The sequence below is a fragment of the Clavispora lusitaniae genome (assembly GCF_014636115.1).
Source record: "Clavispora lusitaniae strain FDAARGOS_655 chromosome Unknown tig00000223_pilon, whole genome shotgun sequence".
Taxonomy (NCBI): Eukaryota; Fungi; Ascomycota; class Pichiomycetes; order Serinales; family Metschnikowiaceae; genus Clavispora; species Clavispora lusitaniae.
In genome coordinates, this window is record NW_027093981.1 from 255,665 (window position 1) to 277,137 (window position 21,473).

The 21,473-nt window shown below is 44.9% G+C and overlaps 12 protein-coding genes across 12 annotated transcripts; 8 read left to right on the plus strand and 4 right to left on the minus strand. All coding sequences in view use genetic code 12, as the record gives it.

Moving 5' to 3' along the window:
• Window positions 1-925: 925 nt before the first annotated feature.
• TPK2 (cAMP-dependent protein kinase catalytic subunit) lies at window positions 926-2,251 on the plus strand (the record flags this gene model as incomplete). Its single annotated transcript, XM_002614284.2, has 1 exon — window positions 926-2,251. One exon carries the CDS (start codon window positions 926-928, stop codon window positions 2,249-2,251), a length of 1,326 nt encoding a protein of 441 aa, XP_002614330.1.
• A 321-nt stretch (window positions 2,252-2,572) lies between these two features.
• RPB9 (DNA-directed RNA polymerase II core subunit) lies at window positions 2,573-2,911 on the minus strand (the record flags this gene model as incomplete). Its single annotated transcript, XM_002614283.1, has 1 exon — window positions 2,573-2,911. The coding sequence occupies one exon, from the start codon at window positions 2,909-2,911 to the stop codon at window positions 2,573-2,575; it is 339 nt and encodes a 112-aa protein (XP_002614329.1).
• A 610-nt stretch (window positions 2,912-3,521) lies between these two features.
• Window positions 3,522-4,022, plus strand: FOB63_004470 (mitochondrial 54S ribosomal protein bL12m; the record flags this gene model as incomplete). Its single annotated transcript, XM_002614282.1, has 1 exon — window positions 3,522-4,022. One exon carries the CDS (start codon window positions 3,522-3,524, stop codon window positions 4,020-4,022), a length of 501 nt encoding a protein of 166 aa, XP_002614328.1.
• Window positions 4,023-4,893: 871 nt separating this feature from the next.
• On the plus strand, window positions 4,894-6,132 carry AFT2 (Aft2p; the record flags this gene model as incomplete). The annotated part of the gene is made up of 1 exon (XM_002614279.1): window positions 4,894-6,132. The coding sequence occupies one exon, from the start codon at window positions 4,894-4,896 to the stop codon at window positions 6,130-6,132; it is 1,239 nt and encodes a 412-aa protein (XP_002614325.1).
• A 692-nt stretch (window positions 6,133-6,824) lies between these two features.
• On the plus strand, window positions 6,825-7,604 carry FOB63_004472 (uncharacterized protein; the record flags this gene model as incomplete). The annotated part of the gene is made up of 1 exon (XM_002614278.1): window positions 6,825-7,604. One exon carries the CDS (start codon window positions 6,825-6,827, stop codon window positions 7,602-7,604), a length of 780 nt encoding a protein of 259 aa, XP_002614324.1.
• A 1,045-nt stretch (window positions 7,605-8,649) lies between these two features.
• On the minus strand, window positions 8,650-9,087 carry DQD1 (Dqd1p; the record flags this gene model as incomplete). Its single annotated transcript, XM_002614277.1, has 1 exon — window positions 8,650-9,087. The coding sequence occupies one exon, from the start codon at window positions 9,085-9,087 to the stop codon at window positions 8,650-8,652; it is 438 nt and encodes a 145-aa protein (XP_002614323.1).
• A 1,268-nt stretch (window positions 9,088-10,355) lies between these two features.
• FOB63_004474 (uncharacterized protein) lies at window positions 10,356-11,150 on the plus strand (the record flags this gene model as incomplete). Its single annotated transcript, XM_002614276.1, has 1 exon — window positions 10,356-11,150. The coding sequence occupies one exon, from the start codon at window positions 10,356-10,358 to the stop codon at window positions 11,148-11,150; it is 795 nt and encodes a 264-aa protein (XP_002614322.1).
• A 1,673-nt stretch (window positions 11,151-12,823) lies between these two features.
• AIP2 (D-lactate dehydrogenase) lies at window positions 12,824-14,395 on the minus strand (the record flags this gene model as incomplete). The annotated part of the gene is made up of 1 exon (XM_002614275.2): window positions 12,824-14,395. One exon carries the CDS (start codon window positions 14,393-14,395, stop codon window positions 12,824-12,826), a length of 1,572 nt encoding a protein of 523 aa, XP_002614321.2.
• Window positions 14,396-14,480: 85 nt separating this feature from the next.
• FOB63_004476 (YigZ family protein) lies at window positions 14,481-14,981 on the minus strand (the record flags this gene model as incomplete). The annotated part of the gene is made up of 1 exon (XM_002614274.1): window positions 14,481-14,981. One exon carries the CDS (start codon window positions 14,979-14,981, stop codon window positions 14,481-14,483), a length of 501 nt encoding a protein of 166 aa, XP_002614320.1.
• Window positions 14,982-15,503: 522 nt separating this feature from the next.
• Window positions 15,504-15,902, plus strand: MRPL38 (mitochondrial 54S ribosomal protein uL14m; the record flags this gene model as incomplete). The annotated part of the gene is made up of 1 exon (XM_002614273.1): window positions 15,504-15,902. The coding sequence occupies one exon, from the start codon at window positions 15,504-15,506 to the stop codon at window positions 15,900-15,902; it is 399 nt and encodes a 132-aa protein (XP_002614319.1).
• A 1,586-nt stretch (window positions 15,903-17,488) lies between these two features.
• THS1 (threonine--tRNA ligase) lies at window positions 17,489-19,657 on the plus strand (the record flags this gene model as incomplete). The annotated part of the gene is made up of 1 exon (XM_002614272.2): window positions 17,489-19,657. The coding sequence occupies one exon, from the start codon at window positions 17,489-17,491 to the stop codon at window positions 19,655-19,657; it is 2,169 nt and encodes a 722-aa protein (XP_002614318.2).
• A 458-nt stretch (window positions 19,658-20,115) lies between these two features.
• Window positions 20,116-20,883, plus strand: FOB63_004479 (PUP1 family protein; the record flags this gene model as incomplete). Its single annotated transcript, XM_002614271.1, has 1 exon — window positions 20,116-20,883. One exon carries the CDS (start codon window positions 20,116-20,118, stop codon window positions 20,881-20,883), a length of 768 nt encoding a protein of 255 aa, XP_002614317.1.
• Between the last annotated feature and the right edge of the window lie 590 nt (window positions 20,884-21,473).

The window sequence follows — 21,473 nt, forward strand, 5'->3', positions numbered from 1 at the left end:
GTCAAGCCTGTTCATCTTACAGACTTGAATGTTTTAATTGTCTTAGTGTACGTATGTACGCCTCTTGTATGTTGAAAATAGGAGGAATCATTTGTTCTTGATTGATCGAAAGTATCTCATTTATCATGAAAATGCCACTGGAAAATAGTAGTTGAGTGCAACTTATTTCTTCCCCTGATCAATAAGAAACAAGTAGATGTGACGAGATGTATTTCTCCTCATATCCATTGTCTCTTAGCTTGGATGAGTTTAAAAGATCTATAGACTTCACCTTAGCAGTTTTGGTTTGACACTTTTTGTTTCGTTCACTCGCATGCGAATACCAATAATAAATACCTGATCATGTCATCCATGACATATCCCCCACTGCTACGTAATCAAGCTTTCAAACAGATTTACATGCCCCAAAAAATTGGAAGTAGCTCATTTACTCAATGCAATAGTTGCAACGAAAACGATACATAAGCACCTATGGTTTTTCCGCTGTTTCTCCGCAGTTCGCATTTTCGCCCAAAAGTGCCATTTCTCACGTAACAAAAGCCGAATACAACCTTGTGCAAAAAAGACCAATGTTGGTGTTCTAAGATAGGAGAGCGACTAATACAGTGACGGGTATCAGGCGAAAAAACATAGACAAGAATCCAATCGCCTTGTAGATAGATGTTCCTGCACCCGTGCCTCCCAAAGCCTCCTTCACTGGCATGTCGGCTTTTTCTATTGATTGCCTCACCATCTTATCGAGACCCGTGCCTCCCGCATCTCGCCCACCCCAGGCGGCATTCAAGGACTTCGATACTCTATCTCCACCATTGCTTTCCCCCGCCGCGTCGTTTTTTCCCCGTCTTTCGACCGCTCTCCTCGTTTCCTTTTGTCTTCCTTGTAAAGCGCCCGCGGCCCCTTGGTGTCTGGAGTTTCCCCGCCTTTTATGCCGACCTCCAGCATCCTCAGAAAGCTCCACCTTACTAGACCGAACCACACTTCGGAAATCACAATCAACTCTTTGGATAACGTCCATTCGATGGAGTACCAGCCGGCCGTTCAGAACCAGGGCCAAGCCACCCAATTGGGCCAGACTGGCGTGCCCCAAGCCCACATGGGCCAGCCACAGGTGGCGCATGGCCAATTGAACCCAGGCCAGATGGGTCAGCCGCAATTGAGCCAGGGCCAGCTGCAATTGAGCCTGGGCCAGCTGCAATTGAGTCTGGGCCAAGCAAACGCAGGCCAGGTTTTGCAGCACCGCCAACAGGAGGCGGTGCAATCCAGCCTCTTGCCACAAAAGTCCACCGTCTCCAAAGGCAAGTACCTGCTTGCAGACTTCACCATCATGCGCACGTTGGGCACAGGGTCGTTTGGCCGTGTCCACTTGGTTCGCTCCGTGCACAACGGACGCTACTACGCCATTAAGGTTTTGAAGAAACAGCAGGTGGTGAAGATGAAACAAGTGGAACACACCAACGACGAGCGGCGCATGTTGAAGTTGGTGGAGCACCCCTTCTTGATCAGAATGTGGGGCACGTTCCAGGACCAGAAAAACTTGTTTATGGTGATGGACTACATTGAAGGTGGCGAGTTGTTCTCGTTGTTGAGAAAGTCCCAGCGCTTTCCCAACCCAGTGGCCAAGTTCTACGCGGCAGAAGTGGTTTTGGCCTTGGAATACCTCCACTCGCACGATATCATCTACCGAGACTTGAAACCCGAAAACATCTTGTTGGACCGCAGTGGCCACATCAAAATCACGGATTTTGGTTTCGCCAAAGAAGTCAACACCGTGACTTGGACCTTGTGTGGTACGCCAGACTACATTGCCCCAGAAGTTATCACTTCCAAGCCTTACAATAAGTCTGTCGACTGGTGGTCTTTGGGTGTTTTGATTTACGAAATGCTTGCCGGATACACCCCATTCTACGACTCGACTCCCATGAAAATCTACGAGAAGATCTTGTCGGGCAAAATCCACTTCCCGAGCTTGATGCACCCTGACGTGGTGGATTTATTGTCGCGCTTAATCACTGCAGACTTGTCTTCTCGTTTGGGAAACTTGTTGAACGGTCCGGCCGATATCCGTAACCACCCTTGGTTTTCTGAGGTGGTGTGGGAGAAATTGTTGGCCAAGGACATTGAAACTCCGTACGAGCCACCAATTGCTGCAGGCGTCGGCGATTCCTCTTTGTTCGACCATTACCCAGAAGAGCAGCTGGACTACGGCTCTGTGGGCGAAGATCCTTATGCGGAGTACTTCACGGAGTTCTGATGTGGATAGTTTCTTTAGAAACAATTCGATAAGATTTGATTACATGGAACTTGGTTGAGGCGCGTTGTGGACATGGAAAGGTAAAACGGCGTGGAATTTCCCGTCTGCACTGTAACCCACGGACCCGCTAGATTTGCTTTGATTGTTCATTGATTCTGGTCTCGACTGGTTCCTCGGCTGATACTCGCCTTAATTTTTCCGCCTTGATTGTTCGGGTCTTGTCTAAATACTATCTTCGTCTCACTTCTCACTTCTGCTATCTACATTCTCTCGCACAACTTCCTTTATTGTGCTATGACATTCTATAGTACATTGACGTGGCTATGCACGGAACACTTTTTTGCACTCTAAGCACACGTAAAACAAAATCATCGATGTATCCTTTCTCTTCTGTTGCGACTGGAAGAAAACACAGTCGTGGTTCCCACAATGTGGGCAGATCTTGTTGGATCTGGGTAACGTTGGGTCCGACCCAATATCTTGCACAACTCCAGCGGTCTCTCCAATATTCGTTATAAGTTCATGTCGGTATACCTTGGGGTTTTCGGCTAGCTCTGTGTAGTCGCAGTTTCGACACGAGTAGAGAAGCCGTGCATTATCCTTGTCCTCTCTCGGATACAACATATTGTTGCATTCGGCGCAGAAACGGAAAGACGCCATTCTCGAGAGAGAAACTCAGTTGTCGCTCTCGAATATGGTGAAGTGTTGTGCTGCGCACGACCAACTTGAAGAGTGCTGGGAACACGAAAACCAAGAAAAGGAGCAGACGGTCTATTATCAGAGACACTAAGTCTTTGTATTTACTAGATTCTACTGCTCTGACTAGGGAACATGCCTTGTTGAAGGGCAGTTGTTGAATGGTATTGGTCACGTGATAAATGGCCAAAGTCGTGAACAAGTCGTCTTACATTGGGACAGGCTACCATATGTTAGAGTCTTTACATCTCCTAGGAAAACGGATATGCTACTCTGCTTTCTTCTTGGAGAGCAAAAATTTCTTCATCTGTACAAAAGTAATTCATCATTGGTAGGTATATGAAGAGGCCCACACACGCAAATCCGCCACACTTTTCAAAGAAGTTAACTTTTGAAAAACATAATCTTTGTATCAACCTCTTCGCCCCTGTATCCTCTACTTCTCTCCTCATTAATAAATCCATGTTCATGGGCCTGCTATAAATGGGGGAGCGGCACCCGTACATCCCACACACGCTCGCCCTAAGCCAAAAAAAAATTTTCGACTCGACTTCATATCTATCCTTCCACACCGATGTTGCGCCAATCCGTCAGACCAGTCGCCAGAGCTCTCGCCAGACAAAACTTGCGGGCGTGCGTGCGCTTCAACGCTGTCGCCGCCGAGAAAGCTCCAGTGGATCCTAAGATCTCGCAAATTGTTGACCAAATCTCCACATTGACCTTGTTGGAGACCTCTGCATTGATTACCGAGTTGAAAACCAGATTGAACATCTCTGACATTGCACTTCCTGCCGCCGGTGCTGGACCTGCTGCTCCTGCTGCTCCAGTGGAGGAAGAGGTGCAAGAAGTTGTTGAGGAAAAGACGATTTTCTCCATCAAGTTGGAATCCTTTGACGCCAAGGCCAAGCCTAAGATCATCAAGGAGGTCAAGAGCTTGTTGGGTTTGTCTTTGGTGGAGTCCAAGAAGTTCGTGGAGGCTGCGCCTAAGGTGTTGAAAGAAAACGTCGCCAAGGAAGACGCAGACAAGATCAAGGCCACTTTGGAAGGCTTGGGAGCCAAGGTTTCCTTGGAGTAAGGTGTCTGGAGCACTGTCATACATAGTCCTGTACATATACGTTCGTCGCTGGCCAGGTTGGTAGAAAATGCGGTAGAGTTGCCAAGATCAGGTTGGTTAAGATGATGGAGGTGATATCAGCCCCGAAATTGTAATTAGATGGGCTCTTGGTGACAATTGTGGAGTGTACTCGCTCAACAAAGGCTGGAATAACGACTTGTTAAACACTGCTCCATGCAAATGCTTATATTTTTAATGTTGAATAAATCGACGACAGGCTACACGGAGCTCATGATAGAATACAGAATTGGTTGAAATGATCTTTTTAATTAGAAAAAAATTGAAGCTGCTACTATACGAGGTTATTATGGAAACTAGACTTGTTTATTCGCAACGGTCTTTATTCGTGTATCATTTAGTCTGTTGTCGGAAAATTACTTCTGGCTTTGTTTATATTCTGTCTCTTTTTTCTTTGCCAATATTCTCCGTCATCTTTTTTGTCCCATAGTTTGTGTTTTTCTTACCATCCTCTCTTTGCTTGATTTCTCTGCATCGGAACCGTCTTGCCTAATCTGGGTGCGAAATGCTCCACTTTCTAAATTCAAAGCAGGACAAGCCCAGATCTCAAACATACCCATATCTTATCCGGAAAGCACATATCTACAGCTTACTCTCCATAATTTTGAATCTTATTTTACTGAAAATCTGTCTGTTAAGCGGAGATAGCGGCGTGTCGTGAGTTTACACGAAGAAGAGAAGATAGACGAGAAGAGACTGATAAGCGGCTAGAAAAGTCAGCTACACGAAAAAGTCTTCAGAAAGAAGGGGATCACAAGCAAAAGTACACAAACGCAGACATATCTGACCTAATCTACATCCAATACTAGCACTTATGCTACAGAAGAAGAGCGCCAACATCCAACCGCAAAAGAGCATGTTTCGTGCCACAGTCGATGTCTCAGCAACTTTTTCCCACAAGAGCGATATCAAGCCGTGGCTCCAGAGCCAAGTGGCGGCGTTCCAGTTTGCCGTGGCCATAGAAAGAAGCGATCACGTCAAGATAGTATTCCGATGCAAATCCGGCTCGGCGCTGTGTCCTTTCCGCTTGCGGGCCAACTATTCTGTACGTTCCGGGCGCTGGTCGCTCGTTCTGATGTGTGATCTCCATGATCACCGTGTTGGAGGACCGGAGGTCGAAGACCCGAGGAAAAGTGGCACAAAGTGGGAGCAGAAAAGAAAGGGCGTGAAAGAGCACGGGCGACGGAATCAGAAAGAACAACGCCGGCTGGGACACCCGAAGAAGTTTGCCGAGGCATCTTTTGTCTCCGAACGTCCTGACCGAGGCTACTCTGAAAGCGCTTACGAGAAAACATACGGCGCAGAGAGAATTTATGACCGTCTGGCTGACCGGAATCTAGAACGGCACCTGGATGACCGAAGTCTGTCTGACCGACATCTTTTGTCTGGAAACCTTCTAGCGGACAGAAACCTTCTATCAGACCGGAACAGTCTAGGAAACTTATCCGAACGGAGCGTACTTACGGAAAAAAACTTTCTTTCGGAAAAGAATCTACTATCGGAGAGAAGTCTTCTACCGGAGCGCAACCCCACAGAACGGGGCGTTTCTGATAGACAAGACACCATCAGGCCTGATTTGGATCCGTCAGTCGATTCTGTTGTTCGACGCACTGTGTCTCAGTTCACACAGCTTGTCCAGCGGCACATTTGGCAAAACCAAGCACTTCCGCCCGACCAAAAAGAAGCTGCTGTGGCACGTGTTGTGGCAGAACTTGTGGATGAGTATTTAGGCGATACTAGAGCTCCTGCTGCAACACACACAATGCCATTATCGCCACTTTTGAACGAAGATGCGTCTGCGCCGCAACTTCCAGGCTTGGATGGACCGAGCCGGGGATCTGGACCATTGCCACCTTTTACGCAACTACAAAAGAGACTTCCACTTCTGCCGGCACCAGACGGGAAAACACTCAACCCTGTGCAATTGATGAAAACTGCAGACTTGCGAGAGTTTAAGGTGGACAATCTTGGCTCTGTTCTGTTCGCTCTGCCTCAGGACCGGGCAGATCTTGTAGGGTTGGCCAATCTATCATACTCGTGGGCTTCTGACTGAGGTAATAACATTAATGGGAAAATATCGAGCGTATGCACAATGAGATTCTGGAAATCAATGAACACGAAAATGCAAGACGGTAGGGAATTGCAATAATAATGATAAAAAGCCTTGTGTGAAAAAACTGATACCTATGGAAAGGATCAAAGAATGTGAAGTAGTCATTGAAATGACTAGGCAGGCAGTCAATACAAAAAACGAATTATGCCGTTGATCTACTTTCGGCATTCATGTCTTGAGGACGCGGCCAACATCGTCCCACATCTCTGAAGCGCTGAAATACTTGTCTTTTGAATATTCAGAATTTGCCTAATTCAACATCTAAATGCTTACAGAGTCACAATGTAATCATTTTGTTTTCGTACCAAAATGCAATCGCATCTTCTGCTAAAAAATTTAGCTCGTACCAACCGAATTTGTTCCGGCTTGAATCAGCAGAAGGCGTCTTGGCATGTCCCATTGTCTAGATATGGCTGCCCGAGGAAAGAGACTATATTTGTTCTTTTTCTCTATTCATTCACTTCAGTACGTAAATACACAAATCACTTTCCATCCTGTCAACATCTTTTTCTTTGTATCATTCGCATTTGAATCAGTATGGCATTTGTATCAGTATGTACTAAAAGTCGACTTCTCATCTTTAAGTACTGTGCACCCAAGTGCGAAAACGATCTAATAAGTGAATCTACAAAATGGCTTCCGCTCCACCATTGGACTATGATACAATCAGAGGATCCTCGCTTATAATACCGGCAGTCACGATTGGTAATATTCCACAACTAGCCACTGATCTTTTGTTGCACAATCTAGGTTTCGCCAAAGTGGCGGCGTTGCCAGACCATTTCTTATATCCATATGTTTCTGGAATCGACCACTTGCCTCTGGAAAAACTTCCTCGGGGGATCCTGCTTGCTCTTGAGGTTTTCTACAGCGAGAAATACAAGGTGACGCTTCTTCAGCAAAGATCACCAATCATTGCGGGCATGTCCAAACAGCACATTCAACAGATTCTTCTTCCGTTCATTGCTGAAGCACTGTTCACAAAGATTATGGTCTTGGCGCTGGCAGATGCTGGCTTGGAGGAGAAAAGAGCAACAATGCGTTTGTTTTCCGACTCGGCCATTGAAGAAATGATCACATGGATGCAGATTTCGCCACGGGCAGAACCGGACTACTTACGACTGGAACTGCTCGATTCTTTACCCAAAGACTTGGATAAGTACACGGAAGAACTCATAAGCAAGATACAGCCAGAATTAGAAGATGGAACAAAAAAACCTTCTATTGCCGCTAGTGTTCTCGTGTCATATGTGTACGAAGGTGATAATACTCAAGATGCGTTTTCCATGGCGTCTGCAGCAGCAAAAGTGTTTGGCATTGGTTCAGCCGAATGGAAAATTCCAGTCAGCTGGATGGGTGTCTATGGAGATCGTCCGATTCCAGTGGCACTTGAAGAAGGTTTGTATGGCTGAACGGAGTTTTTTTCCGTATCCATATTGATGCACCTATCGTCCAGTAAACGGTTATTTCTGGTTAATGAAAGATTTCATCAGTTCCCTTTCAGTATATTTCTCTCATTGATATTAGAATAGTTGTTTATGAGTACTTTCATCCAGCCTAAATGACTACTCAAATGTGCTGGAGTTCCATTCTTAAAAATACCGAACATTGAATACAAGTTCGATGATTAAGAAACAACTTCCTGCTACTGAGGAATCTTGGCATTCCTTTAGCTTAAGAGATAATGTAGATAGTTGATTCGGAATACTTCAAGAGAAGACCGATAGGTGAGTTTGATACCCCAAGGTGTACGTTTCTTTTTCCCAAGAATGAAGTTTCAATAAGGTCAACGAAAACCGATTTTATGGGTACGTCAATGGCAATGAAACTTGATCTATGGGTACGTCAATGGTAATGACAATTTTTCCCAGATACATAGAAGATAACATAATCCTTGTCTACAGTCAGAGTAGCTGAGTCGTCCGAAATCGTGCTGGTTCAAGCCTGATAAGTAGCTGATCGCAACAACATACCTTTGAAAATAAAGCACTGGGATAGTTTCAAGGGAAGAAAGGAACAAAGCGACTCCGAATTGGCTGAAACTCCATACTGGCGGAGTAACATCTGAATGCCGTGGAGCTTGAAATCTCGAATAGCATTCAGTTCAATAACATTATCCGACCGCAAGAATGAGAGCGCTAATCTAAAAATACAGAAAGCTGTTTCGTAAGTACTCTAAAAATACAGATAGTCATATCGTAAGTGTATTTGATTGATAGCGCGACTACTTGTTCGCCAAATGCCAGAGTGCACACAAGAGCTGTCACCGGCCCGTATACCAGAACAGCTTTTCTCTGTCCCCACAAATTGCAACATAAAGGACAAGGAAAATAATAAAAAAAAAAACGACAAAACTTTGGCCTAGTCGCACCTTTGGCGCTCCCGAAAAGTCTAGTTAGGCCTGCTCTATTCCGCTCGGCACATCGCGTGACTCGTGTGACTCGACAATATGACTCATCAGTAGTTCAATGCATATTCGATGGCAGCAGTGTACCCGTAGACGCCCAAACCGGCAATGACAGCAATGGCCTTGTCCAGAAGGTACAGGTGGTGTCTAAAGGGCTCTCTCTGGTGGACATTGGTGATGTGCACCTCGATGAACGGAATGGCCGTGCCCAACAAGGCATCTCGGATTCCAACCGAGGTATGTGTGTAGGCGCCGGCGTTGATGATGATGAAACCGACACCTTGCTGCTTTGCTTCCTGGATGCGGTCGATGATGAACCCCTCTGTGTTGTTCTGGTAGGTGAACAACTCTGCGTCTTGGTGCTTGGCCACTTGCTGGTGGGCTTCCATCTCGATGTCTTTTAGGGTGGTGGTGCCGTATTTCTCGGGCTCTCTTGTTCCGAGCAAGTTCAAGTTGGGCCCGTTGATAAGAAGAACTTTTTTGACCATGGTAGATGTCTAGGAAAATGGGATGGGTGGGGAAAATGACGCAGCAAGAAACGGTGTGGATATGCGCAGAGCGAATTCGGTGTGCGACTTGTTCCCGTGATTTCCGCCTCGAAGAACAAAAAGAGAAGGCCGGCAGGAAAGGAAATGAAATTAAAAACCGTTAGAAATAAGAATGGGGCTCAGAAAATACAATTATTGAGAAGACTTGTTGTCTTTGTAATGCCTTATTGATCTATTCGCACGTGATCCAGCCCTTGCTTCTCTCCTGCCCCAAGCTGGATTACTGGTAAAATTGGCGTTTGACTACTTATATGCCCCTCTTGGATCGGCGTATATGTTGACGGGAACAGTACTGATTCATATTGCAACAATGTATGGGGCGTTATATGTCAGAGCTGGTTCTCGTAATTTACTATTAAGTATGTGCGTATCATTCCTCATATTACATGAGAACTGTCTAAAATGATCCTATTGAACAGTTGAGGATCGGTTACAATGATAATTAGACGGCTGCAGTATGACCTCTTACAACTATAATTAGACGTCTTCATTAGCTCCAACTTTAATGCATCTGAACCAACATGACATCAATACTAAGATAAAGGTCTACAGAATGCATGACAACAACAATGTCTGAGGTATTAAACGCCTTAAGTCTATCCCTCTCTTTACATCTGAATATGCTATTATACTCTTCTCTCAACTTCAAGTTTCGCTTCAAACCTGCTTGTTCTTGATTCTGTCTGAAGGACCTGACTTTCTGTCGAACAGTTGCAATTCAAATCAATCTGGAATAGCAAAGACCGAATCTTTCACACTACGCAATGCAACAGATAAGAAAGAACATTATCTGCTCTCATATTAATACCTATAGTTTACCCATACAATCATAACAGAGAGCCCTGATGTGTCAGTTTGCTATTCCATCAACATGAACAACAAATGAAGACATGCTAAAGATAAGTAACCGACAGACACAGCAACAACCAAATACACTGCACATTACTTGATCAAGCGTTCATTGATCCAGACTTGACAGCTGATAAGGTTCCTGCAGTCCGCTTTCTTATAGAAACATTGCTACTTCGAGATCCGTCCAGTCATACAAAGACACGAAAAGAGAGAAGCAAGAAGAAAAGCAAAACAAAGGGCAAAAGAAGCAAAAGAAGAATTAAGGAACCGATTAAACAAGCAATCTCTTGCTTTTATTCTTGTGCGGCACGTGACCTACATGCCATAAGCTCCCCCACTCCACAATCTTCCAAATTATGCCACAAACACCACGACACCCGCCAATTGCCGAGGCCGAAAAAGACAGGCCCGACTTTGATGCTGCCCAATCTTGGGGTCTAACAAAACGCCCAGACCCACAATGGGTCCCTGGGTCTGGGGCAAACGACTCCGATTGGAAAAACCACAAAAAAATCGCCATCGACCCGTATGGCGAAGGAAGACTGGTGATTGACAACTACAAAACATTGATTTCCGGTGTTGTGCCGCGGCCAATTGGGTTTGTTTCTACGGTGGACAAGGACGGAAAGCGCAACTTGGCGCCGTTTTCCTTTTTCAACGTGGTCAATCCCGATCCGCCCATTTTCACCTTGGGATTTTCTGGGCCCTTGGACAAACCCAAGGACACGTGCCGCAATATCTTGGAGACCCAAGAGTTGACCATCAACATCATCAGCGAATGGTTTGTGGAGGCAGCTAACTACTGCTCCATCAATTCGCCTGCGGACGTGGATGAATGGGAATTGAGCGGCTTGACGCCATTGGAATCGGATTTGGTGCGTCCGCCACATGTTGCCGAATCAGCCTTCAGTGTGGAAGCCAAATTGCTCCATTCACACGAGTGGAAGTCCCGGGTTGACCCCGGAAAATCCACCGGCGTGTTATGTATCGTGGAAGGTGTGCGCTTTCATGTGAGAGAAGACGTTCTCAACGAGCAGAAAAACCAGATCGACATTGCAAAGTTGAAGCCTGTTTCTCGTTTGGGCGGAATCTCCTATGGGCGCACAACAGCGGGTTACGAGATGCCAAGACCTCAGTATGAAGCTGAGTAATGGAGAAAGTAGGCGAAATCTCCGAAAAAAAAAAGTGGAGCCAAGGAAAAGGCATGCAACTCACATGAGCAGCCCTAGTGATTTTCTGGTTTTTACATGGAGGTATTTATTAACAACCTCAGTCAAGATCTTTTCGGGGCGTCTTTGCGAGATCCGTGGAAAAGCAAGCCACGATGATCTAAACGCCGGCATAATTTAGAGCATGGAGCATTCTTGGCATCATCTACAGACTCAGTCGCATTACTGCTGTCATGTTTTGGCCATCGAACAGTAATCATGCGCAGCGTACAATTCGTGAAACCATACGAGAGAAATTAGAAAATGTCGTTTGGGTGTCGGTTGGCTGGTAGCGCCTTGACGTCCTTGCATGCGTTGATTATGCAGCGATATGCGTCTGTCGGTGTACTCGCACAATTTACCGTGCATGCATGTCTCCCTCTAATTCGATTCCAAACGTTTTGGCGTTCGTGGTTCTCCAAAGGACGCCCGGGAAATTACATAAGCAATATCTGCAACACATAGAAAAAGGAAAACCTTTAAACAATTCCGTAGGCGCATTTCGCGAACGGAATCCAATATTTTTTCTTTTTTTGACTTTTTTAATCGAGCGGGGGATGGTTCGTAAACCTGAGCGGCACTTTCATATCCATCTTACTTATTTGGATTGTTGCATAAGAGCAAAAAAAAAAAAAAAACCGCATGGATTGAACGAGCGGCGTCTACAACTTGCATATCCCGAGTGAACAATAGCTTGGAGAATCGCCTGAGATGAAAATTTTGCAAAGTGGTAAACTCTTCGCGATGTTACATGGTTATGGATGTTAGATTTAGCTGCCTTTGCTTGCATATGTACAGCCACATTTCGAGCGTCTGCTCTATAAGTAAGGGTGCTGATAGGTATAATAATATGGTGCGGACATAACGATGTATCACATTTCCAATTATGTTCGAATCGGGTAAAGGACAAAAGTTCGCAACTTGAAACTTCTCGAAGAGAGTCACTTGACGTTCTTTTTTTCCGTGTTCCAGGACATTGAACGTAGTGCAAGGCAATGCATAAGGAAAAGTGCCTTCAATTACCGCCTGTGATTGGCACTCCTAATATGCGTCAACCCTACATGCATACGCATGAACGCAACTACACACCCAGATTTATGTGCATTAAACCTTATAAGAACTGTTTACAGGCTTATGCTTCTCAACAGTAGCATGATGCAGTCAAGTTGCTGCAACAACAATCTAGATACAATTGCATATCACGCATAGCGTATGATTTAATGTTGATGGATATGCAATCTGCGTGAATCTGCAGTACAGCTCAAGAATTCACTTGTTACACATTGCATACACAGCACTGAGAATTGCGTTTTTTGTTGTTTTTATTTGGTTTGATTTGGAAAGAAAATCGCAGAGCTATTGGACTCTGTTAGTTCTCCAAATGCGGGGAAACTGCTTCTCAACTTAGATGTTTGATGTAAAAGAATTGAACTCAAATAGCAAGTTACAGAGTAAACACAGACCCATGCACTACAATTAAGTGTCCCGGAGTTTCAAGTGAATACTCTATTTACAACGAAACAAGTTATGTCTTGCACTAGCCTCAATGATTCCAAAGACTGTGGCTGTCCAAAAAGGAAAAGAAAAAGAATAGACAATCGATTATAGAATCTAAATTAGACATACTTGTATGGGTTCATTATGCCCTGGGGATCGTAATGTCCCTTGATGTCCTTAATCATGCGAATCTCCACATCACTCTTTGAGTAGCCAATGTAGTTCTTCTTCTGGAAACCCAAGCCGTGTTCTGCGGAGATGGAACCCTTTTTCTCCTGAATCCACTCGTACACAAAAGGCTCCAACACCTTTTCAATTTCTTTGTTATACTCACGAACACACACATTCAAGTGCAAGTTTCCATCACCGATATGGCCGTAACCAATGGCCTCAACCACTGGCTTAGAATCGGATTCAAAGTCCACCATTCCAGCTTTATGCAATTTTTCGCTCGCAGCTTCCACCAACGCATACAAATCGGCCAATGGAATAGAGACATCATACTTGTAAACACCGCCGGCCATCGTTGAAGCTTCGGGGATGCATTCTCTCCAGTTCCATAAGTTACGCAACTGAGTTTCATCTTGTGCAATGATACCATCATCCACCAAGCCTTCTTCCATGGCATTTCCCAAAAATGTTTCGATTTTTTCCATGTCGTGGTCCCTGTTGGAGCCACTGGTCTCGATCAAAACGTAAAATGGATACTCACCACTCTCGATGGGATGGTCTGCCTTCAAATACTTTCCAGTCAAAATCTGCGATTTGCCGTCCATAAACTCAAAAGCAGAGAGAATCTCCGACAATTCTCTGCGAGCACCAACAAAAACCTTCTGCACTGCCTCATAAGAAGAAACAGCCAAGAAAGCCACATTAGTGGCAGTAGGGCGAGCAGGACATAAAATGGAAACACCAGTGATGATGCCCAATGTTCCTTCGGATCCAATAAACAATTGCTTCAAGTCGTAACCAGTGTTGTCCTTTCTCAAAGCATCCATAGAGCTGTAGATGGTTCCATCTGGGAGAACAGCCTCCAAGCCCAAAACAGAGCCGTGTAAAGAGCCGTATCTCAATAATCTAAGACCACCGGCATTTGTAGCACACACTCCTCCAACATGGCACGAACCTTTTGCACCCAAATCAAGGGGGAAAATGTAGCCTTGCTCGGCCAAGTAGTTGTCTGCATTTTCTAAAATCACACCGGCATCACACTTGAAAATTCCGCTGACATTATCGAAAGACCGAATTTTGTTCAAGTTGGCCACAGAAATGATGATCTCATCGAAGATGGGGTTCGATCCTCCGACCAATCCGGTATTTCCTCCCTGGGGCACCACAGCAAGCTTCTTTTCATTACAATACTTCAAGATTTGTGCCACTTGCTCGGTGGTTTTAGGCTTCAAGACTAATTTGGATTGGCCCTTGTATTTTCTCATCCAGTCCTCGTTGTAGAAATCAAGATCTTGCTCATTGGTGATGACGTAGTTGTCGTCCTTCAAAATAGACCGAAAGAAGTCCACATCGGCCAGCTCCAAAGCCTTGAAGTTTGGGTTCCGCTCCACTTTTTCACGGTAAGTCTCGGCTGTGAGAGGCACGGACTTTGCCGAGTAAAAACGGCTTGCAACACATATCCGGGGCAAAGTGAGAGGACGAGCAGCGACTCGCACCAATCTAAGCTGTCTAGCGAACATTTGCGGCTAAGAAATGTGGAGATGAAATTTCAGCCGGTACATGGGCACCTTATGAGTCAAAATTTGGTCACGTGATGCCATATCATTACTTGTGGGTGTTTCCGTCGACCTTTCGAAGGCTGTTGAAGCTGCAGCTGGAAATGTGGCGGAAACGCAGCGAGCCGATCGGGTTCCCGCCGTACCATCGGGTCACAATGACCAATTTGTTGATGACATTCTGCAGGGCCAACTGTTCGAGAAGTCGGCTGCCTGCACCTTTTTCTCCGTTGTCTGAAAAGCCCTGCTGGATATTGACAAACCGCTTGGTGACTTTCTTTTTTGGCCCTGTTTCTTCCACTTCGTCGCCTGTGCGCCAGGCGTAAATGTGTGGGTGAGAAGCGTTTTTGGCAATACTGCGATGCTGCGCGAGGAAAAGACTGATGATCTCTGGAACAAGAGCCGGATCTTTGAGTTCGGTGTGGCGGGCCTGGAATCGTGACTTGCGATCAACTATAACGTCGGACTCGTGCCAATTTGTAATGTGGAGCTGCCGAAGCCCAGAAACCAGTATGCGTGTCTGTTGAGGCCGGCGGATTGCGTTTAGCATTTTGTTCAGTCTATTGTAGAGAGCTACGGGTTGGTGGAGGATAGTTCTTGATACTCCAAGCGAGATGATTGAGAGACCTCGAATGTTCGGTTATCTCGGTGCGTTTCAACGGCTGTTTACACCTTTAGTAACGTCTATCGGCTGCCAAACACTTGAATAAAGGTTCAACGATAGCAAAATAGCTCAGGAGAGTTGAACAGATGTCAAATCACTCGAATAAAATAATCGAAACAGCCGTCAGATAAACAGAATGATTAAGCTTAGTATTCAACGGTCGCTATAAGTCAGAATCGCTAAAATACCTCGTACACTGGCTGGGTTTATAAGACGCGGTAATCCTTTGAGTCAGAAGCCTATGAGTCAGTTCAAGTAATTCCAGCGTCGTTGCCGCTTTTCCTATTCACGTCTTGATTGAGTTCGTTTGTAATTTCTATGCGCGAGATCTACTAGTCTCAAGCTGTGTGGTGTACGGGTGTGCTCGCTCGCATTTACAGAAAAAAATGTCTTCTCTTAAAGCCAACCATGATTTATTTGAAGACTCTCCTCAACGTCATCGATAATTCGGGAGCTCAGGTGGCCGAATGTATCAAGGTTCTCCGCCACGGGCCTCGCAACTTTGCCAAAGTGGGTGACGAAATCACCGTGGTCATCAAACAGGCGAGACCCATGAACACAGAAATCACCGGCCAGAGCGCCAACAACAGAGTCAAGAGAAGAGACATCTGCCGTGCTATAGTGGTGAGAACAAAGGCGCCCTTCAGAAGACCCGATGGGTCTGTGGTCCGTTTTGACGATAATGCGTGTGTGTTGATCAACAAGAACGGCGATCCTTTGGGAACCAGAGTTTCTTCGGTTGTGGCGAAGGAGTTGAAGGCGTTGGAATATAACAAGATCGTGGCGTTGGCCCCGAAAATCTTCTGAGAGGTTCATGTACATAGTAAACGAATGTCCGGCGATGGTGTTACCTGGTGTAGCGAAGCATTTAATGTGTGTGCTAGCACAGTCAATTTGATAGTATGATCATTTCTTTGGGCGCTCGAAAGTCTTGCTTGCAACTTTCGAAGGCTCCACCTTGGATTTTGCTACCTTATCGATTCTTTGTTCATCTTTCGTTATGGCCGATATTAGGCTTTGTTTTATCATCAGGGTACTCATACTAGCGAAACATACAAGTGGAAGCAAGGACTTGGATGATGATAACTGCAGCCTTACAGAACTCCACTTCTATAACCTTTGATGTGACGTAACAGTAACTTTGGCCCTGTTGTAATATAACAAATAAGACATCACCTCTGGGATCAAGGCCACCACTAAAGTTTGATTAGACAAATCATTTCTAGGTACTGAAGTAATTCAGAAACAAAAGAGCAATTACCGAGCAAATCCCGGTATAAATCGGCGAGCCCGTCGAGAGACGAATTTGGCTCCACTCGCTGAAGTACAACCCAGAAATCAGGGCCAACTTTGGCATTGTAAGCTCAGACTCTTTGGCAGCAAGTGGTGCAAAGTCTGCTGATTTTATTGCCGAGGATTTGGACAGCCCAAAAGTGAGAATTGGAACCCACAAACACCATTGATGCTTATTAAAACACAAGAATACATACGGTTTTGATTTCAAAGCACCATGGAATTATGAAACCACTCTCTATCAAGATATTCAAGTCAATTCTTGTAGATATGGGATTTGGAGTATAAATCCTGGCTCAACAGGTCCAACAGGTCCCAGCAGATCCAACAGGTCTCAGCAGATCCAACAGGTCCCACCAGATCCAACATGTCCCAGCCAAATTTCACGGTGCTGAAATACCCAAAGCTTCATGTATAAACATTCATGAGTGAATGACACGGCTTAATCAAAAACATAGAGAAGTTTAGAAATGTAATTTATCTTCTTATGTCGGCTTCTTTGGCCCCAGAGTTTTTGTCATTGCTGTACTACAACCCAGTTTTAATTTTGGGCCTCAAGAACGACTTCAGTAAAGAATGCACTGCCCATTGCCATTTCAGAAACATTTGAAAGCCAAGTATCTGATTTATTTTTATATTACAGTAGAGGCTGACCGTGATTCTAGACATCTAACCCATTGAATCATTGTTCTTTCCTCTTCGGTCTAGTGAAAGACATGTATAAAGTTTTTCGTTTGTTATAGCTGCATTCCATGGTCACAGATAATCGAATCATCTATGCTGGATAACATTTCCACGAAATTCAGATCGTAACCTGAAAGAACAAGCTACACGTATTATAATCGAGCTGGATGTAACACATGGTTTACATATCTTGATCGAATATGTTCCTCATATTCGAGACCAAGAATCTAGTTTCCATATTCATTTACGAAAGGCTCATTCCATTCAGGTTTCAGCCTATCATATAGAATTTCAATGCCTGTTCCGAGTCATGTTACCTGCTACATTATTTATCCTTCCTGAAATGTTCTACAGTATGCGCATGAATCATAAAGCCAGCGCGCAGAAATTTTTTTCCCAACTACTCCATCAACGCAATGGCCGAAGTTGAAAAAGACCTTGAAAAGCTTTCGGTGCAGGAAAAGGCTCCTGCCAAGCCCCAAGCTCCAAAGAAGGAAAAGAAAAAGGCCCCTCAGCAGAACTTGCTCTTAGACCCTCAGCCAGAGTTTCTTGACTACAGAATCAAGATTTTCGATGAATTGAAGGCAAAGTACGACAGCGAAATCGCCGCCAAGCCAAGAGACGCCATCAAAATCACCTTGAAGGACGGCTCTGTCAAGGAAGGCACTGCCTACGAGACCAGCCCTTGGGATATTGCTTCTAGCATCGGTAAGTCTTTTGCCGAAAGACAAGTCATTTCCAAAGTCGACGGCGAATTGTGGGACTTGGAGCGTCCTTTGGAGGGCGACGCCGTGTTGGAGTTCTTGGACTTTGAGCACCCAGAGGGAAAAGCCGTGTTCTGGCACTCTTCTGCCCACGTTTTGGGTGAAGCTTGTGAATGCCACTATGGATGTCACTTGTCTTACGGTCCTCCAACGGAAGACGGATTCTTCTACGACATGTCCATCAACGATGGTGAGGGTGTTGTGTCCCAAGACGATTTCGGTACCATAGAGAAGGTGTCGACCAAAATCATCAAGGAGAAGCAAAAGTTTGTGCGTTTGGAAATGACCAAGGAAGAGTTGTTGAAGATGTTTGAGTACAACAAGTACAAGGTCAAGTTCATCAGCGAGAAGGTGCCAGATGGAACCTCCACCACCGTTTACAGATGTGGTCCTTTGATCGATTTGTGCAGAGGCCCACACATTTTGCACACGGGAAAAATCAAGGCATTCAAGGTTTTGAAGAACTCTTCGTCGTACTTTTTGGGTGACTCTAACAACGACTCCTTGCAAAGAGTCTACGGTATTTCTTTCCCAGACAAGAAGTTGATGGACGAACACTTGAAGTTCTTGAAAGAAGCAAGCGAAAGAGACCACAGAAAGATTGGTAAAGAGCAGGAATTGTTCTATTTCAATGAAGTTTCTCCAGGTTCTGCTTTCTGGTTGCCTCACGGTACCAGAATCTACAACACCTTGGTCGATATGTTGAGAGAAGAGTACAGACAAAGAGGATATGAAGAAGTCATCACTCCAAACATGTACAACACGAAATTGTGGGAAATCTCAGGCCACTGGGGCAACTACAAGGAAAACATGTTCTCGTTTGAGGTGGAGAAGGATACTTTTGGCTTGAAACCTATGAACTGTCCCGGCCACTGTGTTCTTTTCAAGAGCAGAGAAAGATCGTACAGAGAATTGCCATGGCGTGTGGCCGACTTTGGTGTCGTGCACAGAAACGAGTTTTCCGGTGCTTTGTCTGGTTTGACTCGTGTCCGTCGTTTCCAACAGGACGATGCTCATATTTTCTGTGAGCAAGACCAGATCGAACAGGAAATCGCTGGTGTGTTTGACTTCTTGCAAAAGGTGTACGGTACTTTTGGCTTTGAGTTCAAGATGGAGTTGTCTACGCGTCCAGAAAAGTATGTCGGAGACTTGGAAACGTGGAATGGAGCTGAGAAGAACTTGGAGAATGCTTTGAACAAGTTCATGGGCGAAGGCAAGTGGGAATTGAACCCTGGAGATGGTGCTTTCTACGGTCCTAAGATCGACATCAAAATCTCTGACGCTTTGAGAAGATGGTTCCAATGTGCTACGATCCAATTGGACTTCCAAATGCCACAGCGGTTTGAGTTGGAGTACAAGCGTGACTCCAACCTGAAGGAGAACTCCATGGCCAGACCTGTGATGATCCACAGAGCCATTTTGGGTTCTGTCGAGAGAATGACTGCCATTTTGACCGAGCACTACAAAGGAAAGTGGCCATTCTGGTTGTCTCCTAGACAAATCTTGGTTGTTCCTGTTGGTGTCAAGTACTTTGAGTACGCAGAGCAATTGAAGGATGAGTTGGTCAAGAAGCACAAGTTTTACGCCGATGTCGATCTTTCGGGCAACACTTTGCAGAAGAAGGTGAGAAACGGCCAGATGTTGAAGTACAACTTCATTTTCATTGTGGGTGAACAGGAGCAGGCCGAGCACAGTGTCAATGTCAGAAACAGAGACATCCAGGAGGAACAGGGAAAGAACGCTACTGTGAAGTTCGAAGAGGTTGTTGCGCAATTGACCAAGTTGAAGGAGGAGTTGAGACTGGACAACAAGTTGATCTAGTGGGGATGAGTGTGGATGTTTAATATACAGATGTATCACCAATGTGGATTTGAAGAATGGGTATCTTTTGTAAACGCAATGGTTTCTTAGTAGTATTGGTATCTCCATGATCTTTGTTCATCTAGCATCTCCGGATTGCTGATGTCGAAAATTCAGAAACATCATGACACCGAGTTGACCCATTTGCTTGGAAGACAATCAGATTAATTGCCAAGCTTAACATTATCTATACAATTGTGATGTCTCTCAAATGCTTTAAACATATGACAGTAATTCACCATAAGTTCTCTTTCTTTTAGTTTCTGAAGACTTTTGTCTATTTCCTGTCTGAACTCTCATATTCTTAGTATTTTTATGTTCTCCGCCATTCACACCAATTAGCAATAAAGTGCGCGATCATACATTATCACCATACAATCCATTATATGAAGATTATCCAAGAATAGTTTTTCTCCCCAATGTCCGAAAACCCAAACGACAAAATCAATTTCTACGGGCGCCAAGTGACCCGGGCCCAGTTGGAGCCGTTTCTTGAGTTCTACAAAGCAGACCATCAATTGACCATGCAAGACAGGCAAATCATGGCGTCTGATCTTGAGAAAGTGAGAAACACCTCTGTCATCTGGGGTATGTTGGACGCTTCGATTGCATTCTTCGCTCCCACCATGTATCGGCGATACACAACCTCTAAAACATCTGTGCAAGGCGAGACATGGCGCAAAATGCCCGTGAGGAAAATCATCCACCGCCCATTTCTCTCCGTGGCAATTGGAACTGCTGTCTACTTCGGATCGATCTTCTACCATGCTAAAACACAAATTGATTCTCAGGTGGACAAGCTCCGCGTTGCTGCGGCGTCTTCATCTGGATCCGAAACTGAATCTGCTAGTCTGAAACGCATGCTTGACGTCTGGCAGCATATGCTGCCTTCACAAATCACCTTCTACTACTTGTACTACTGGAAGTCGAGCAAAGATCCCTCGTCCATCTTGAAAGACCCATCAACCATGACTCAGGATGCACATGAAGTACATTACATTCCGCCTCCACACGAGAAGAGGGGTTTTGGAGGATTTGTGGCAGAGCCAGAGGAGAAGCACCTTCCACATTGGGAGAAAATCAGAAAGGAGAACGGGTTTGTTGAGCCTACAGTTTCTGACGAGAAGCTTGACGATGCTACAAGTGAAAAGAGAAACTCGTGGGAAAAGATCAGAAAAGGGAACTGAGCAGACGGGAACAAACATTTTTGTAAATGATGCAGAAGGATTAGGCATACATCTTTTCGATTCAAAGGAGAGCATCGCTGATTTGATTTGGCCTCACTGAAAGCCAATGCTCGTATGGATACGACAATTGCCATCACAAATGTGGATAAAATGTACATAAATAATCGTGAGCCTGACAAATCCAAAGAAGAGCAGTTAGCGTTGCAAACTTTGTAAATGCATCATAGATGTATGCCAATAGTCGTCAAGAATTTTGCCCAAGCAAGGCTCACAACAATCTATGGGAGTGGCACCTCGTGTATCTGGTCTCGTACCCAACTACTATAACGTTGAAGTAGACAACATTAGTTTGATATCATCTTTCTATGGCTACCTTCTTTGGATGAATAAAAATTGCGTGTTGCGATGTCACTGGAAACTTGGAAAAGCGATCTTTTGGACCATTTTGCTGGCTTCAGAAATTACAATTTCTTACTGGTTTTACATATTGCATCTAAAAAAGAAGCAAGCTTCAATGCCGACTTTCTACTCTTCGACTGCCCTCTACCATTTTACATAAGCGCACATGATTTGAGAAAAACACACGAGTC